The 18,421-nt window shown below is 46.7% G+C and overlaps 1 protein-coding gene across 3 annotated transcripts in view; it reads left to right on the top strand.

The window, feature by feature from the left end:
• Positions 1–18,218, top strand: part of EIF4E2 (eukaryotic translation initiation factor 4E family member 2) — a 29,635-nt gene extending 11,417 nt beyond the window's left edge. Inside the window, exons 4-8 of one of the 3 annotated variants that reach the window (XM_061148505.1) lie at positions 1,714–1,818; positions 3,314–3,466; positions 3,569–3,705; positions 10,399–10,477; positions 15,659–18,218. In XM_061148505.1, coding sequence (XP_061004488.1) covers positions 1,714–1,818; positions 3,314–3,466; positions 3,569–3,705; positions 10,399–10,444 — 441 coding nt within the window. In that variant the 3' untranslated portion in view covers positions 10,445–10,477; positions 15,659–18,218. Of the gene's footprint in view, positions 1–1,713; positions 1,819–3,313; positions 3,467–3,568; positions 3,706–5,438; positions 5,705–10,398; positions 10,478–15,658 lie in introns of those variants that run through there. The other 2 variants (XM_061148506.1, XM_061148503.1) reach the window with 2 other exon arrangements.
• Positions 18,219–18,421: the final 203 nt, after the last annotated feature.

Genomic DNA, 18,421 nt, shown 5'->3' with positions numbered 1-18,421 from the left:
GTAGAGAATGGCTCTCAGATTGGTGGAGACCAAACTGTTAATAAAGCAGTGCTCCACTGGAGGATTGGAGGTGATTGGTATGCTCTGTCCCCACCACTTCCGTCAAGTCCTCATTCACAGTGAGCCACAGTTTCTAGAAGGCGAGCTTCATTTCTTTGCACTGTGTTAGGGTGGGAAAAAGATTATTGCTTGTTGTATGCATAGGACCATTCACTGACCCAGATCCCTGGGTATCATTAAGCATGGCACTCACTGAGGTGAAATACTGTGTTGAAGTCCTGCAGATGGCTTCGTTCCTAATTTCCTTGTAACATGAGATGTTTCCCAGGTTTCTGTGCTCTAGAGGATCAAGAGGCATAACCATTTCACACAGTCTAGGGTTTCTCCTCAGTTGCTATCCAGATCTGGGAGTGTGACCTGAATCTCTGTCTACATGGTACCTGTTTTTACCTGCATATTATGCAATCTTGCTTCATGTTTATTTAGAGCCTCTTCAGCAGTTTCTTGGCAAATACCAACTGGTTTCTTCAGACTGTTTCACATTTTTTTCTTTCCTTGTAAAGTGTTTGTAGGTGTTCTCTGTGAATTGCAGAGGAATAGGAAAGTGATCAAGGGCTTCCCAAGTGGCTCTAGTGGTAAAGAACTCGCCTGCCCATGCAGGAGATGCCAGAGATGTGAGTTCGATCCCTGGGGTGGGAAGATTCCCTAGAGGAAGGCATGGCAACTCACTCTAGTATTCTTGTCCTGGACAATCCCATGAACAGAAGAACCTGGTGGGCTACAGTCCATAAGGTCCCAGACAGTTGACCACAGCTGGAGTGACTTAGCATGAACACATGCACACACACAAAGAAGTAATTTCTTCTTATCCAATCACTAGTGAGAAAAACAGAAATAGTGTGATAAATATAAATAAGCATACATTTTACAGAGAAGTATGTGTGATTTTCTAACAGGACTGTGAAGGAGGAGCAAAGAGAAATTTTATAGCTAAGAAGAGAAACTTAAACCCTGAGTGAGGAAGCTAAGGTCTGCTTGGTTTTTGGATCGTCTGGGCCTTAGCAAGGGCACCATGGTACAGAGTAGTGCCTGCGGTTGATTCTGTCACTTAATGCTCAGTAACTACATAGAAATAAAGTGTACTTCAGTGTAGCTAATGCTATATTTTGACAGTAAACCTCTGATCAAGAAGTGCCCAGACTTGTAGTTGTAAATAAGTCTTGGGCATGTGCTGTAGAGCACAATGACTAGTTAACTCACACTGTTCATAACACTGTTTTGTTTTGTTTTGTTTTGTTTTAAGTGATTTGGTTCAGGCTGAGGTTGTGTGGCACTGAATATACCTCAAACCTAAGTGGTTTTTATTGTGTAAAACAAAGTCCTCCCACAGCACGTGGTGATTCTCCTGTGGCTTCCATAGGATGGTGTGTATTGACATTTTACCAACTAAGGCTCCTGGCTGAGGCTGGCATTTCTCATCTGAAGAGTTTATTCTTGTGTTGATAGTATGACATTATTCTTTTATCAAAATAGACAGTCTGCTTCCCTCCAACTTGCTGTCCTTCCCCCACAATCCCCGGAATGAGCATCTGTCCTCCAAAAAGTAGAGCCTCTAGCAGAGTGTCTTCCATGGTTATGCTCTTCTCTTAAATCTCACATTCGCTCAAAGAAAAAGAAGGCACCTCTCTTGACTCTGCCATCCTCTCTCTGTAGGTGGAGCAGTTCTGGAGGTTTTACAGCCACATGGTGCGTCCCGGGGACCTGACAGGCCACAGCGACTTCCATCTCTTCAAAGAAGGAATTAAACCCATGTGGGAGGTGAGAACTGAGAGCCTTAGACTGCTTTTCTGAGGAAGTTTTCTGTTTTTCGGGGGTTTTTTGTTTGTTTGGTTTGGGGGTTAGTGCCGGGCATTGGTTAAGGTCTTCTTTGAAAGCTACGTCACAGTTGGGTACATCCTTGGAAATGGGAACTCTAGGAAGAAGCCTCGATTCCATTGTTTGTGTGGATGGTTTTCAAAGATTGTTTTCTCACTAACATGGTGTTGTAACAACATTGAAGGATTTTTGTGGATTACTCTTCCCATAGACTGGTTTTGTGTGTGTGTAATATATTACCATAGTATACATATGGTTAAAGTGAGTAAAAACAAGCTTAGGGGCAGTCACCAGAGACCCAGAGCTGAGCTCTGTGATCTCTTTGCTGTAGTCCATCTTCTCTATTCTGATGCCAAAGCATTCTTCCAGAAGACTCTGATCACACACACATGTGCTGTGCTGTGCTTAGTCATTAGTCACTCCATCCTGTCTGACTCTTTGTGACCCCATGGACTGTAGCCCACCAGGCTCCTCTGTCCACGGGGATTCTCCAGGCAAGAATACTGAAGTGGGGAGCCATTCCTTCCTTCAGGGGATCTTCCTGACCCAGGGATCGAACCCAGTCTCCTGCATTGCAGGCTGATTCTTTACCATCTGAGCCACCAGGGAACCCCCGCCCCCACCATACACACACACACACCTTAATTAAAAATCTTATGCAGTTTTCTGTTGCACACATGATCTTATACCTAATTACCTTTCAGCACTTGTCACCTGTCCTCTCCAGATCCTCCCTTCAGTATAGCTAGATCTTCCTCTTTGCGTCTCCGCCTCACAGTCAGTGTTTGCACACAGCTGTGTCCTACCCGGTGCCCGCGGAGCCCTTCACCTGGCTAACTTCTGAGTCCCTTACCACCCAGCTGAAATGTTTTCCTGTTTCTGGGTGTTTTTGACTGTCCTGTTCTTCATAAACTTCCTGTGTGTACCTCTGTTACAGCGGTACTTGTCAGACTATATACTACTGTAATTAGTTTTCTTGTCCATCTGCTTTACTAGACTGGATCTGGGTAGAGATCGTGACTTCATGTCTGTATTTGGGGACATGGGACACTTGATAAACTTTTAGCAAATGAAGTAAGGAATGATCTGTGTTTGAAATCTGACATTATTTTGTTTTAATGTAGTTTTCAAAAAAGAGGGTTGGTTGGTTTGTTTTGGCCACACTGTATGGCTTATGGGATCTTAGTTCCCCGACCAGAGATTGAACCCGGACCTGGCACTGAAAAGTGCTGAGCCTTAGCCACTGGACCGCCAGGGAGTTCCCAAAAGAGGATTATTTTTAAAGGGTCTGTTTGGCTGTTTTTCTTTAATGGCTGGTTGCAAGGATCCCCACCTTGTGTTTCTTTTTTCTCGTTTCTTCTGCCTATAGTCCTACCACATTTTCCTGTAGAGTTTTCCTGTAGACGATATTTTAACTTTTAATACTTTCTTTTTACAGGATGATGCAAATAAAAATGGCGGAAAATGGATAATTCGACTGCGGAAGGGCTTGGCATCCCGCTGCTGGGAGAATCTCATCTTGGCTATGCTGGGGGAACAGTTCATGGTTGGGGAGGAGATCTGCGGGGCTGTGGTCTCTGTCCGCTTTCAGGTAAGCCGCCTCGTGGGCAGGTCTGCTTTCACGTGTGTTACCTCTGCTCTTCTCACTGCCTCCAGTTTCCTTTGATGAATCCTTCTGTCGTCCCTCCTATAGGAGGACATTATTTCCATATGGAATAAGACTGCCAGCGATCAAGCCACCACGGCCCGCATACGGGATACGCTTCGGCGAGTGCTTAACCTACCTCCCAACACCATTATGGAATACAAAACCCACACCGACAGCATCAAGTATGTGTTGTGGGGGTTTGGGGGGTGTGGGGGGCATATCCCTGAGTTCAGCAAAAGTAGTTCCTTAGTCGGGTCCAGAGGAATATGGTCTTCTAGGAGACTGACTTCAGGAGAAGGGACAGACCAGTCTTCCCCCAGTGCTTCTGTCCACTCATAGCAGTTCTCTGCTGGTGCGGTTCTCTGCCTGCCTGCACCCTGGGTGCTCTGGATGAGAGACATCCCTTCTGCAGAGTCCCAGCTGAACCGCCTGGGCTTGCTGTATTCACACAGGCTGTCTTGTCTTTAGTTCACTAACCTCTATCTTAAAATGAAAGACAAAGTGCTCTTCTTTTTCTTGCAGTTTCTAAAATAATTTCACTGAACAGTGAGGCCCTCCTCCCTGTCTGTCCCTCACTCCACTTTTGCATGTCTTTTTAACTTGTTAGCTTCAGTCTGCTCTCTTTGTCCCGGGAAATTGACTTCTTTACCAGGAATGATGACTCCATTTCCTTGTGTGCAGAGCTGAAGTCGAAGGGGAAGTAGAATAGTGTGTGAGAGTAGACTCTAAGGGGAACAGGAATGCCAGAGGGGAAGTTAGCTTGGCAGTCTACCTGAGATTCAGGGGAGTGGAGCTGGACATCCACAAGTGAGAATCACTGGCCAGGGTTGCTCCTTCAGTGACTAAAGATCATAAATAAAGTCAGGGTGTTACAGACACGTTGTGGGGAGTGGCTGTTAAAGAGTTTTCTCACATGTGAAGGGAGAGCAAGGCAGCTAGGAGTCAGGACCTATAGGTGTAGTTCCGTCCTCTGACTCAGATACCAGTGCGTGCCTTTGAAAAGTCTCTGCCACTCCGCTTCACGTGTCCCATCGGAAAAGTGGGGGGTAAGAGTGCTTTACTGAGCAGGGTTGTTTGTGAGGCTGATTCAGTCTTTGTAATTGAAGGTCCTCAGATGGAGTATGCTCTAACAGGGTCAAGGATTATTGCTCTCATCATCGTTAGTAATAACATCATCACACTGTTATTACAAGCATTATAGTAATGAGCCCAATGATGGCTCAGCAGGCAGATCATTTGGGAATCTTTTCCCCTGCATTTACAGATCATGTTGTGGGTGGAACTGGCTCATACCAGCTAAGCTCCAGTTTTTAACTGGGAATGCTGCCATAGGAGGTGGTCTGTCTGAAATGGCTAGGTGTGGCTCATCACAGCCACCAGCAGTTATTAGCCATTACGACCCTGAGGGCTTGCCTTGGCAGCCCTGGGTCAGCACTCTTTTTCTCTTGGCAGATTTTTCTTATTCTTTGTTCTGGAATACAAATAGTTTCTGCCCTCCAGCCAGACGCAGTCTAGGCTGGAGAGATCCATACCTGCTTTTCCTAGGACTCTTGTGTTTAGTGTTCCCAAATGCCCCCCGCATCCCCCCACCCCACCCCCAAGCAACCTTTTCGCCCAGATAGGAAAGGGAAAGAGATATTTTTCAACTCTCCCCTCTCCACTCTTCTCCCTTTCAAATACCCTGAAGCAGCTCTTCCTGACTTCTGTAGCAGTGTGTACAGGTCCATAGAGTCTAGGCTAGCCTTGGGGCTTGGTGCCTTAGTCTGCTGCTTGCTGCTTTATCAGAGGTCTGCCTAGTCCTCCAGCCCTGCAGCCACAGGGGCCAGAAACCCCTCCTTGACACCTAAATGCCACTTTCCCCTCGCGGCTCCCTCTCTTTCTCTCCCAACGTGCCAACCTTTTGCACTTCCACTAGAATGCCAGGCAGGCTGGGCTCCCAAAGGCTCCTTTTTCAAAACCTCTGGAAGCCGCGGTTGAATGTGCCATGACCCTCTCCCTCTCTGGATGGCACCGTCATTGAAGCCGGCGTCATCGGAGTCTCTTGTTCTGTTGGTGTGCTACCTGGAAGATCCTTCCGTCCCGGACAAGAGGAATTGGAAGAGCATTTTATGTTTTAAGAACAGGCTGACATGCAGCAGCTACGACAACAGCTGAGATCACTTAATAAATGGTGCTAAACTAGCTTGTCTCATGCTCTTGCTCTTTATGGTGCATCAAAGAAGTGGCCTTTCAGACTGACTGTCACCATATTAAGGAATGGCACAGACTTCTCCGTGGAGGGCCATCCGGGGAATGCAGCCTCATTTCCATAAGCCCATGGTATCACATCACACGGTATTTTGTTCCATCTCCGCTGAGGTCCGACACTGAGGTGACATCTGGCTCTCAGAAAGAGACCCCCACGGTTTTTTTGGTAATTTAAGTTTCCACCAGCCATGCTGAGGACAGGAACAGAGTGATTTCTGATTTAGAATTCAGCTCAAAAGTCCATCAGGTTGGAAAGGGGGATCCTTGACCTTCGCTTGGCTGACTTCATTTGTCTTACTTCAAAGACATCTCTTGCTTGGAGGTAAAGCCCTGCTTCCGTCTGTGTGCCGCTGTGTGTGTAGAGCTTCCTTGCTTTGTGTAAGTGGGCTTTCCTCACTGGCCAAAACCGCCCAACCGCAAGCTCTCTGCCAGCTTTTTCCCTTCTGTTCTCCCCTTGGAGCCAGCTCGTCTTCCTCTCTGAGCTCACACTGCTTACACTTCGCAAAGCTCTAGCCCTTCCCTTTCCCCAGTCCCTAGGGCTGTCGTGCATCAGGACCTGGGGGTGGGGACGTGTCTTTGTCCTGTGTGACTTTGCTCCTTAGGACATCTGACCACAGCATGGCCCAGCCCCTCACGTGTTTTTGAGGCTTGGCATGTATGTGCTGCAACTTGGCCTTCAGGCCCCTAACCTGCATGGAGAAATCTAGCAAGGCTTAATGTGAAGGTTTTCTTTACAGCTTCCACCCAAACCATAAATAAACCACTTCTGCTCACACTAGGCCAGGTGGCCTGATAGCATCTGTGAAGGTGACTGTGGGCGTAGTGTGGAGTTCTCCAAAGTGGCTGTGCTGCTCCGTTTTGGCAGTGATGCCCTGAGCTGTGCCATCCTGACTGCCCATCCATCTCCATGAGGCCTGGGATCCCACAGACCACACATCGGGACTAGCACGTGGGCTGAGCATCCTGGAGGTGGCCCTGTCATTGCTGCTTTTTGTGATCACTTACCCCAAATTACTTAAAGTTCCTGAAAGATGGAGATGGTTGATGTGCAGAAATGCATATTTTCTATGTTTTCAACATTTGTCAAAGAATGCCGTTCTCTGGCCCTTTCCCTCTTGCCTTCCGCTGTGATGTCCACATGTATTGATCTTAATTTCAGCTAATATAGCTGGTCCAGAGGTTGAGCCTGATTCCACCCACCAGAGTAAGAGTTGATCGGAAAGCACCAAACTGACCTTGACCCCTCTGAGCCTTGCCACATCTGAACAGAAGCCAGGACTGTTCTGCTTTGTCCTTCCCCCATGGCTCTCCCACAGGCGTGGCTGTGTTTGAGTCAAGGAACAGCAACTGCTTGGACTTGAGAATTGAAGGGACACGAGGAGGAAAGAGCCAACACTTGTTCTCTCCCATGTACTCTGGAGATGAGGGGTCCTGGAAATGGTGAGGGGAGTGTTTTAGGGGTGGCTTAGCTTTCTTGGTCAGGTGTCCCTCCCCCTTGCTGTGTTTCCGTCCAGTCTCCAACGTCCTATTTCAAGTGTCTCGTTCCCCAGCCTGCCTTCATCACACTGCTCATGGCCTTTCCCTGCTGCGCTCCTTGCTAGCACCACTTGCTGAGCTGGGGTGACCGCTGCCACTACGCGAGGGGCATGGTGAGCCACTTTGCTGCAGAGGGAACACTGCTTGCTGCCTCGTACCCTTGTTTACTGCTAACAGTCAGTCCCTTAAGGGTGCACGGGCCCACTGAGAAGTGGGAAAATGGTTAAATCAAGTGTTAGGTGTGCGGCTGAGGTTTCAGAGATTTGGGTCCTTGCAGGTGGACAGCCTCACAACACAGCCAGACTTGCACCCTAGAATCATGGGACCACCAGGAGAAGACTTGGGTCACAGGGCCGTATAAAACAGCAGTGTCTTTTGTGAGGAAATCCCTCTTTGGAATAGTCTGTTGAGTCCCTTTGTGCCTCTGGCCTGGGATGGGAAGGGGAAGACAGGGCCTGTTGCACTTGGTGGGCCACAGTGTTGGGAAGACTGACCAGCCCCCCTCTGCACAGAGAGCTGAGGGTAGGTGACTTGTCTTTACTCATTTGTTCTAGAGGAGAAATGGGTCAAATCATGGGGACTCCACCACATCTAGATTTCATTTTATTTAAATATTGAATTTGGTATGCAGGGAGCAACCATCCCTTCTCTTGCCACGGCTAAATCATAGCTGGTGGCGCTGCGTCACCCAGCATCATTGCTGGCCAGGCTTTGCTTTTGGGAAATGCCCCTCTATGCTGATGTGCAAGGTAAAGCCCAGACCAGTATGAGGCCCAGCTCATCTGTGAGTGTGAGGGCCAGCTGAGGGCAAGGCTGTGAAGTGGGGCTGGGCCAGAGTTGGGGCAAATGGAGAGTTAAGGGATGAGATCTCTGCCTTTAGAATTTGCTCTCTGGTAAGCCAGCTGGTAAAAAGTGGTCTTGAAAGGACTCATTGTTACCTTGTCATTTGAATCTGTTTAGAATTCCCTGTAGGTTGTATTAGGATAATAGGGGGAAAAAAAGTTTTTAGGAAACTCAGTTTACATGACAGATATAACATTTAACTTGTTCTTTGTTTACCTTTCAAAGAAACAAGTTTTAAAATTACATATATGCCTGGGATGCCAGGTGGAAAATAGCTAGAACATTCGCACCTAGTTTTAGGCGATTGGTTTACTTAGTCAATCATTGAGAACCAGCGATGGTACCAATGACTGTGAGTAGTGGTTTTATCTCCACTGAATCCACCTGAGGAAATTTCTTTGCCCAGATTCTTCATGTTGAAGTTTTCCATGTAAAGAATATACTGCTGAAGAAAATAGGAGGGCAGTTTAATGCTAAACTGGATTAGAGGGGAACTCTGAAATCCATATTTCTTGACATAAGTTCTTGACATAGAGAACTTCCATTTGGACTAGTGTAGGCCTTTCCGGAAACTAAAGGATAAGTGAGGTGAACCTTCAACACAGCCATGCAGTTTCTTGTTGACACCTAACTTGCTTAAATATAACTTAAACCTCACTCTTAGAATGAGAAGGGGCATTTCCTGGGTCATTGCCTGGGTGTCAAATTTTGCTTTCTCTTTATCTTCATTTGGAGTGAAGAGTGAAATGACCTCCTGCCATCACTGATGGACTCTCAAAGTTCATTGTGTTACCGTCTCTCCAGAAAGAGCTGTGAAACATGTCTTTCTATGGAAACTGAGTTTGTAAACTGACAAGATGCATGCTTACTGGGTACTCTTTAACGTTTTCCTTCCATTCAGTGAACATACATGTATCCAGGTTTTGGCGATATTCTGAAGAAACCATTAACTGTGGATCAGTCTCTTGTTCCGAGAGCTACATCATTAACTCATAAGTGTTGCTCTTCAAAAGGGAAATAACTAATGAAACTGATGTGATGATTGCATGGAAGAAAGAATTTATTGGGCCAGTCTTTGTTTCATCCTTTCCTATTTGAGAAAAGAAGAAAAGCTATCTGTAGGAGACCTAGTGATGAAGTGTAGTTTTAGTGGCCATAATATTAAACCTGTAGTGAGCAAATAATTTAACATATTAAACCCTGTATGTTGTTACCATGAGTATTTCACCCCTTTAAGCCACGAATGGAATAATTGATGGTAAGGGATTTTAGATTCAAAGGCACCAAATTACCCATTTTATATATAATTCCCAGGGAAGTTACCTGACAGTTTGCCCCTAAGTGGCTGAAAAATGGCTCAGGCAAAAAGGAAGGACATCAGCTCCTCTCAGAACTTGAGGTGGGTCAGGGCTTCAGAGGCATGAGGGAGCCTCTTTCTCCTGGTGCTTGGCCTGCAGCCACCAAGGCTTGTTCTCTGTGGAATGTCCTCCAAGAGACTGCCCCTCAGTCACATTCCTTATCCCTTCCTAGCTCCAGTTTCTAAATTTAGGTAGTAACCATTAAAGTTGCGATGAGCATCGGTCCTGGGGAATTTCAAAGGAGTTTGGTCCTTGGAAATGCTGTGGCACATACAATTTTTTAAGATAATCGTTACTTGGGTATTATCAGAAACGCGTGGAACCTGACATGAATTTGGGATCTGAGTTGAAAAGGGTTAAAAGGTGTGATGTATGGCAGCAGAGGAAGCAGTGTCATTCCTCACCTGTCTTGGCGTCAGCATCACAGTGCTGTTGGGTGCCTGCCTTTACCCTCAGGGTGAGGCCTGATGGAGAAGAATCACTTCTGCCTCCTCTCCTCACATCCCCAAGACAGAAAGTGCTGCTGCCCCTCGCCTCAGTGAATTGGAAGTGTCTCCCATGGTGGGTGAACTTAATCTGACCTCCGTGGCCTCCCCAGTAGACTTGTGGAAGGAGTGGCTGGAAGGATGTGGAAGTCCTCCCGGGGACAGTGAGGGCCAGATGGGCAGGAGCACAAGCCAGAAGTGCCAGGTGCCCCTGAAAGGTGTCAGCCACCCTGCTTAACAGGAAAGTCTAGGCGGGGACCCTCACAGCTGTGCTTCCAGGTATCGGTGGGCCCCACCTGACCTTGAGGGTATCTGAATTGGGATGTGGGGTTATCTTGTCTGCTCTCTTTGTTAAAAAGCTTCTGATCTGAATGTGCTGTTGTGTTTTTTGTCTCTGGTTTGCCAGGGCCTGGGAGGAGTTTCATGGCCTGGTGAACAGCAGCGGCCGCTGATCGGACGCTCCCCCTCTGTCTCTCACACTCAGGGTAGGGCCTCGTCTATCTTACTCCGTAACCCTGTGATGTCCCTCCCAGCCGTAGGACCCTCCTCCAAAGGGCTTGCCCCTCCCCATCTGCCCCCAGGCTTATCTCTGCCAACACTGAGCCTGTGCCAGGCACCCACCGTCTTGGAGGGAACCACTGAGTCCAGAGCTGCAGACTTATCCTCCCTGGGTCATGTGTCTCCCAGTGAACCCCTGGGCAGGTTGATGAGCCTCACGTACCTCTGCTTTCTGATCTGGAAAGTGAGGTTCCATGGACTCACGTCTGGTCTCTTTGGATGCTGACATTTCATGACTATAAATGGACCAGAGGTCTTTTTTTATTTAATTCCCAGACATGGCCATGTTTAAGCTATCTGGCAGTGTCCTGTGACTAATAGGGCAGTTCCTCTGGCCCCTGTATGACTTAGGCGAGAGGTGTGTCTCGTTTGCTGGTGGTATTTGTCAGTTGTGAGGAAACAGTGGTGGAACCTCCAAGTTTCAAAGGCTAAAGTGAATGGTGGGAGATAGGGGAGATTTCAGGGCTGTGTAGGAAGCATGGTTCCAGGTTGTATCATGGTGAGACCAACACGTGTTTGCTGGCAGAGAGGGGCCCTGGGATAGCAAAGGCTGGGTCAGCGAAGCATTCATTTTAAGAATATTTATATTTCAGTTAAGGGAGTTCCAAGTCCATGTCTGTCTCTTTAGCAGAAGGGATTGGATGAATTTATTCTGGATGAGAGGAATGGCTACAGGGACAGTGTCTGCATGTGCCTGGCCCAAAAGCACATCCCTGGACATTAACTATCCCTGCCCCTAACCCCCTGACCCCATCCCTAAGAAATGGAGAATTTCTAAAATTGGAAAAGAACATGCCAGCTGCAGTAGTTGTTTCAGAACTCCACTTCAGAACAGGAAGCAAGGGAGACTTTTTCCAGGAAAGGAGACCTGCCCTCTTCCCTAGATGAGCCAAAAAGAGTATGACCCTGTGAGGGACAGAGCGAGTGGCTGGGGTCTGAGTAACAGACAGTCCCAGAATTCCTGTATGCTCACGCCACTCATATCTGTTTTTCAAATAATTTAATTCCTTCATCACGAATTCAGTTTTTAGATGATAATGCTAGGTTTTCAGAATTGAAATTGAAAGGGATTCTCTGTAAAGTATATTCAATATAGAATTCTGAGATGGTGGCTAGTATATCAGAGGGATGAAAACATGTATTAGTTCTAATACCAACACGTTGACTTGTAGGCTGGAAAATAGCAGACATTCAAAATACATCCATAGGTTAAATTTCCAGAGTCCTGGTGCGATATGGGACTTGCTTTAACAGCATTACCACATATAAAATTCCTTTTTTTTTTTTTCTGCTTTGAAGATCCCTAAAATTGGGCTTCTTACACTGAATGTGATAAGAAAGGTTTTTGCCATAGTTTAATGGCAGTGTTTACCTCTCAAAATACATAGAATGATGGTACCTTTAAAATTCAGCAGCATCTTAGGTTCCATGGGGTCGTGGGAGGGGGCTTTAAAATGAAGTTGGAAGAGACAGAATAGAAGAAAACTTAAAATTATTCCCTCTCCCTTCAGCTGGCACTAGATTCCCCAGGAAAAATACCTTTGAATTTTTTTGAACAGTCATATTTGCCTAATTGCCATTTTGTAGGCTCTTTGTTCTTTTTGTTGTCTCACCCCACCCCCATATCATTTTCATGGGGCAGGTTGAAGGGTACATTCCTTCAGTGGGTTAAGTATTCTCCTTGAAGCACAGACTTGGGAGAATGAAAGGAATATTTGAATCTAAACAAAAAACCCAGCTCACTTCCCTGTTACGACAGACTTGAGAAGGATTTTTTTATTTCATATGTTCTGATTTTACCTTGAAAGTGTTTAACTGGGTGTTCCAAGAAGATGCACATACCAGCTGCCATTTCAGAGGCCCCCTAGGACTTTAGCCTTCTCGTCCTCCCTGCCTTTTCTCCCGCCAAGTAGATTATGATCTGTGAAGGGATAAACTGCTAGTTAAATAATTCTTGAACCACAAATAATTCTCCTCAATTTATCTGCTGTTTTGTGCCATTCCATGTGGCTGCTGATATTTTAGGACTGTGTCATGTGACCTCTTACAAATAAGCATGGCACTGTTAACCATACCTCAGCAGAAGTCCCAGTTAGCTGCTGGGGGATGGGGCAGAGATTCTGGGTCCCTGCATATCTAGACTGGCATGCGCAGAGCAGTGGTCTCTACTGATGGGGAATAAAGTTAATGTGGTCACTTCGCAGAGATGAGAGATTGAAGTTTACCTGAGTGAACCTAGGTGGTTTGCCGTTTTATTTACTATGCAGGGAGGGCACGAGGAGAAAGCCAGAGCTGGCCTGGGCTGGGCAGCTGAATAGCCACAGAATGTTTCCCTGAAGACCATGATGTAAAATGTGTTACCATTTCCTTCTGAATGATCTTTTATATTATTGAGAACCATTGAAAAAACAAAACCAATAAACCTTGCCAATAGTCTGCCCACCGCAAGATGCCTGTAGGGTCTAACTTTTCAGTGCTCAGTCTTAATTGTCTAAATTTTAATTTGCTTTTAAAAGAACAGAAACCCATCTTTAGGGGGAAAAAAAAGTTGCTTGTGTTCTCTGCCACTTCCTGTCTACCTTTTCCCTTCCCATCTTCTCGTCTCTCTATACACTGCAGCCTGGGGTGAGGGACAGCTGAGGGTTAGTTCTCAGCTGCTTTGATGTGAACACATTCCTCAGACTAAATTTGGCACCAGGCTGTTCTCAACCCACTTTTTTTTTTTTTTTTAAACAAAGGCTGGACCTGAGGGGCTCGCTGCCATCAGCCTGCTTCAGCCTGTCGTCATCAGGAGCCTGTTGCCCACCCTCGTTCCTCTGTTTTTCTTTTATATCAGATTCTGGAGGAAAAACAGCTGGATTCTAGCTCCGTTACTCTGTTCCTCCCCATTTCTGTTTTGCAAATAAACTTTAGAATGCTTCTGACTTCTTAGGATTTCTATGAAGAGATCTATGACAGTAGAATTAAATATTACCTCTTTCTGAATGGGAACGTGTTGTAGAGCTCTTCAGTTTACCTGCCACCTGAGAGAATTTGTTTCTGGCCCAGCTCCAGCACAGCACAGGAGTTCTCCCAGAAGATAAGATGTCCTGCTCACGGGGACGATTAATCCTGAGAACGTTCTTCTTTACATCACTAAACAGCTGTGAAAGGACTGAGTCCAGATATTTGCCTGCCATCTCTCCTACTTCAAGATAGATCCTTTTCCCATAGTCAGAAGATTCTCTGATTCTGCCTTCCCGAAGCCCTGCCTTTCTGGTCTGCCTGCTGATTGACTTTTGTGATCCAGTTGATCTGTGGGGCTCTTCCCCATCCAGGGATCAAACCTGGGTCTTCTGCATTGCAGGAGGATTCTTTACCATCCAAGCCACCAGATGGCCCATGGGGATCAAGATGGCATCAAAGGGGAAGAAGGAAGCCAAACAAATCCTTCCTTCCCAACCACTTTGTTTTTAGAGGCGTTCTCCATTATACAGCCCTCAGTATTGCAGCACAGTGTTCCTGGGGGCACTCAACTAGCACACCTCAGTGACTCCTGCTTTTCTGTCTTACTATCAGATGCCTCCTTCTTTGCTAGCTACTTGTGGCACCTCAGGGGAGTCTGTCCTTTTGGACATTCCTTTAAAAAGATGATCACTCCACTAAGTTCTCTTTGTGTTCAGTCAACTCCTTAGATGGAAATCATTCAAATTCTAGTAGCATTGATCATGGAGCTGCATGGTCATGTGTGTCAGTTACAATATTGCCAGTGGGCTTTTGAGATAATATCAGTTTCTTCCCAGCCAGAGTTCACCCATGCCAGCTCCGGTTTCCCTCTCAGCATTCTTATCTGCAGTTACTTGTCTGTGTAGTGAGGGCTGTAAGTTACTGTCAGCCTGCCACCATCATGGGGGAGACTTGGTTAGCCATCGGCAGGAAGACACTGCTGTTTGGCTGGGCTGAGCATATGTATTCATCAGTATTAACTCTCTCCAGTCCAGTTGCCAGATACCCAGTCAATTGTAACAATTCTCCGACAAGTCAATGAAAACCAAAGCTTCTAGAATGTGCCATTAAAATTAAACGGAGGAAATGAATCCAAAATCAGATTAATGAGAATTTATGTCTCAAAAGTTCACACAAACTTAAATCCAAAGCCTGGGGCCAGAGTAGTAGGCGCAATGACTTTTAAAGCCCCTTCCACCCCTGAGATTTTGGGATTAAAATGGCTAAGGTGTTGGATTTCTAGGCTGAAACAGGAGAGGTTACTAGTGGGCAGCCAAACCTGTCTGCATCCCCTAGAAGGCAACTAAGAAGATACCTTGTGCTCTGTTACACGCACACATGCATACACGTGCATGTGTACATGCCAGGCTTTTAAAGTGAAGGGTGTCCAGGTTTCACCTGGAATATCCTTTTGTAAGCAGCTGTAAGTTTTGAACCAAGGGATTTTTGGTTGGTTGGGTTTTTTTTGTTTTTCTTTTTTGAGTATATAATACAAATTGATGATTCAGTTTTTTAAAACATTTTCTGTGTGCATATGTGTGTGTAAGAAAACAGAAAAAGAGGTTTCCCTTCCACTCTTTCTCCATCAGCCCAGTTTCCAGAGTACCCTTCCTCTGCCAGCACACGCCCCAGGTAGCCACTGTTACTGGTTCCCACGGAGCCTTACAGCGTTTCAGTATGTATGGCTTAACTTGAGGCAAATAAAAACCTTATTTCCTCCACCCCTGCTTACACAGACAGTCAGGCGTCACATGCACATGCTGTTCTGCACCTTAACCTATTGGTCTCTCTGGGAGAAAGACTTCTTTTCAGAAGTCTCAGTAGAGAGCTTCTTTCCCCCTTTTTAAAAGCTGCACAGTGTCCCATTAATATTTAGTCCCCTGGTCGCATGCATTTGGGTTGTTTCTGACCTCTTGCTATTACAGCCAGTTGAGCCCAAGTGTTTGAAGGGACTTGTGGGGGCAGATGGCCATGCTGGCATTAGATGAGCAAGGAAGGAAGGTCCCAGGGTGTCAGGTGGGCCCCAGAGCTGCCGAGCTCAGGTTTCCCCCTGTGTGTGTGTGTGTTGCCTGGAGATGACACTGTGTATTGAATGCCCTCTTTTCTCCCATTTTTTCTTTCAGGGACAATTCAAGCTTTCGAAATACAAAAATCACCTTGTGAGAGTACACAAGCTGGCAATAATCCTTTTCTGTATGTGTGTGTGTGTCCGAAGCGGATGGGAGGTCTCCGGCTGGCCCCTCTATCTGCTCACTGAAGCGACGTCCCCGAGCCGCGTGCTCCCCTTTTGCACTCATTCCTGGAGGACGGATTCCGCTAGACACCCTCCAGCGTCGCTGACTTTATAAAGCGGAAAAAACGGAACACGTGACTTTGTAACAGGACAGACTTTTTTTTTAATGGGGTTCTGTGGGGGGGAGTTCAGCCTTTCGTCTTGCTGTGTGCTGTCCAGGTGCCTCCCGGGCACTCTGCCGTGCTCGCCTCTGCTGTACGAAGGGCATCGTGACCACGTGTACAGGCCAGAGCTGTCGACTGAGAGTGAGCAGTATTATGAATGTCTGTGCATCCAGGAAAAGCGTTTTGTTGGAGAGTCCCAGAATAGCTATAAACGCTCTCTTCTAGATCTGCCATTAAATTATTGGGACATTTTGTTTATTTCACACCCCTTGTCCCCCAAGGCCACCCTTTTGGAATATGTGTTACTAATTCTGTAGTTTCCTGCCTTACGCCCTCCAGTCTGCCCTCCTGTGGGACTCTTTCCTTTTAGGCACTGCTGCACTTAGAATTGTAACCAGTGGGCCACACAGGTCTCACTGAGGCAGCTTAGAAGGTATGATTGTAAATTAAACTGCACCAAACTGCAGTTTGATGAGGAGCGAGGTTGTACTAGAGGTTCCAAGGGCAGGATTTGGAGCTGAGGGTGTTTTCTGACCCAGGTTCCCAGATGGGCAGGACCTGTTGTGTCCAGCCTGTTGCTGTGGGTTCTTGCATTCCCCTCGTGGAGGAAGGGAAGCAGAAGTTGGCTGCTGCCAGGTGTTAACATGGTCAGTTCTGTGATCTCAAAACTGGGACATCTGGAGAAAAGGTGACCGTGATAGACGACTTTCTTTGCATGGCTCTGCCTGTCTGCAGTGGTGGAGAACGCTGCTGTCAGTCCTCATCACCCGGTAAATGTGTTAGCTGGTGTGTGCTGATCCAGGAAGCCCAACACAAACCTTGTGGGCTGTTGCAGGCAGGCTCTAAAAATGACCAGGCACACGCCAGAGAAGCCGGGTGATCTGACTCCAGAAGGACTGAAGTCAGAGAGGTCAGAGAGCACCTAGGGTTGGAATAAGTACCGAGGACCAGTCCTCAGCAACCTCCGAGGAGCGCCATCTTACTTGGCTCTTGTGAGCACAGATTGCAGTACCTTAAATTAAGGCCTCCCCTAAAACCTATCCTTGCAGGCCGGGGTCCTTGGCCACCTGGTCTCAGAGAAATCATAGGAGAGTAACAGGCATTTCCTTCTGGTATTTATATTACTCTTCCTACTTTCCAACTCCTGAACACTCTCTCATTACCACTGTCTTGGGGTGCTTATTCCTAAAAGAATAGAGGCATATAAAAGAACAGGGGCCAAAAGGGAGGTGCTTCCATTGCAGGTGAAGTTAGATCAGAGAAGGTCTAGCAGGGATTTAAACTCCAGGAGTATGAAGAATAAACTCTAGTGCCCAGACAGTTGTGAAGGGCTCAGACAAATACAGGAGCAACGTTGGCCCAAGCAGGGGACAAACGCTGCCTCCTGAGTTTAGACCCCAGGGAGGTCTTCACTTTTGCCTAAACTCAGATTTGCCATGAAAATCCCAAAGAGAGCGGACGTTTGAATTTGCCCTCTGGGCATCTACCTGACTGACTATTAGTAAGTGTGTGTGGGTGCATATGTTTGTTACATGTTACGAGTGAAGGTTTTGTCAGACCGAGTGCTTAGTTGTCCATATTTGTGGGGGTTTTTTTTGGGGGGGGTCTCGTTTTAATTTCTTAGCCTCGTGTTTTCTAGAGCTGCTGATGTCACTCCCTGCCCCCCGCCTTCCTCTTTGTAGTATTTGAAAGTTATTTTTTCCCCATCAAAAATATGCTGGCTAGAACAAGAGTTTCTGCTAGGCAGTGTCTCACCCTAGAACTTTCCAGATCTTCTGCCTAACAGCTTTAAACCAGAGATCGAAGAGTCAGTTCTCCAAACCACCTGTTTTCCACACTAGTTTGAGAGGTCTTTTCAACTCCTAATGACTCCATGGACCTCCGTGACACAGACAGGACGCAGTTGCGGTTATGGTGTCACCATTTCCAGAGAAACAGGAAGCAAGGTACACCAGGCATCTGCCAACCTAGCAGACGTGTGGGGTGGCTGCTGGAGGTGGGGCGCCCCCTGTGCCCAGGCAGGCTGTTCCCAGGACCCCCAGAAACTGGCCCCACACCTCGCCAGTGCTCTTCTCTTACCCTCCTGTTCATGTGTGTGTGTGTTTGCCCTGTGACATTGGCAGTCACGTTTTCCACCCAGAGAGACGCTTGTGGTCCACGATGCTCCAAGAATGAATTTCCAAGTATTTGCCAGTGGAGGAGCAGAGGCTGTGACAAGAGTGATTTAGTGTTGCACTTTCAGAGCAATTGTCTACTGCAGTAATAAATGGAAAATATCAGCAAGAACCCGGTTGTGGACTCTTTAATACAGTGGAAAATGGGGAGACTAATAGTGTTTTGCTTCCTGCTTCTGCCCTTCAGCACATGAGTCTTTGTTTTAAGTGCATTCCAGAACTAAATATGTGGAAGAGTCCAGACACTGCCAGTATTATTTACATGAATGTAATATCAGAGTACTGTTCTCTAATTGATACTAATCATTGCCAAAA

This window comes from Dama dama, chromosome 8 (genome assembly GCF_033118175.1).
Source record: "Dama dama isolate Ldn47 chromosome 8, ASM3311817v1, whole genome shotgun sequence".
In the NCBI taxonomy this organism is placed as follows: Eukaryota; Metazoa; Chordata; class Mammalia; order Artiodactyla; family Cervidae; genus Dama; species Dama dama.
This window is presented reverse-complemented; position numbering and strand designations above follow the sequence as displayed.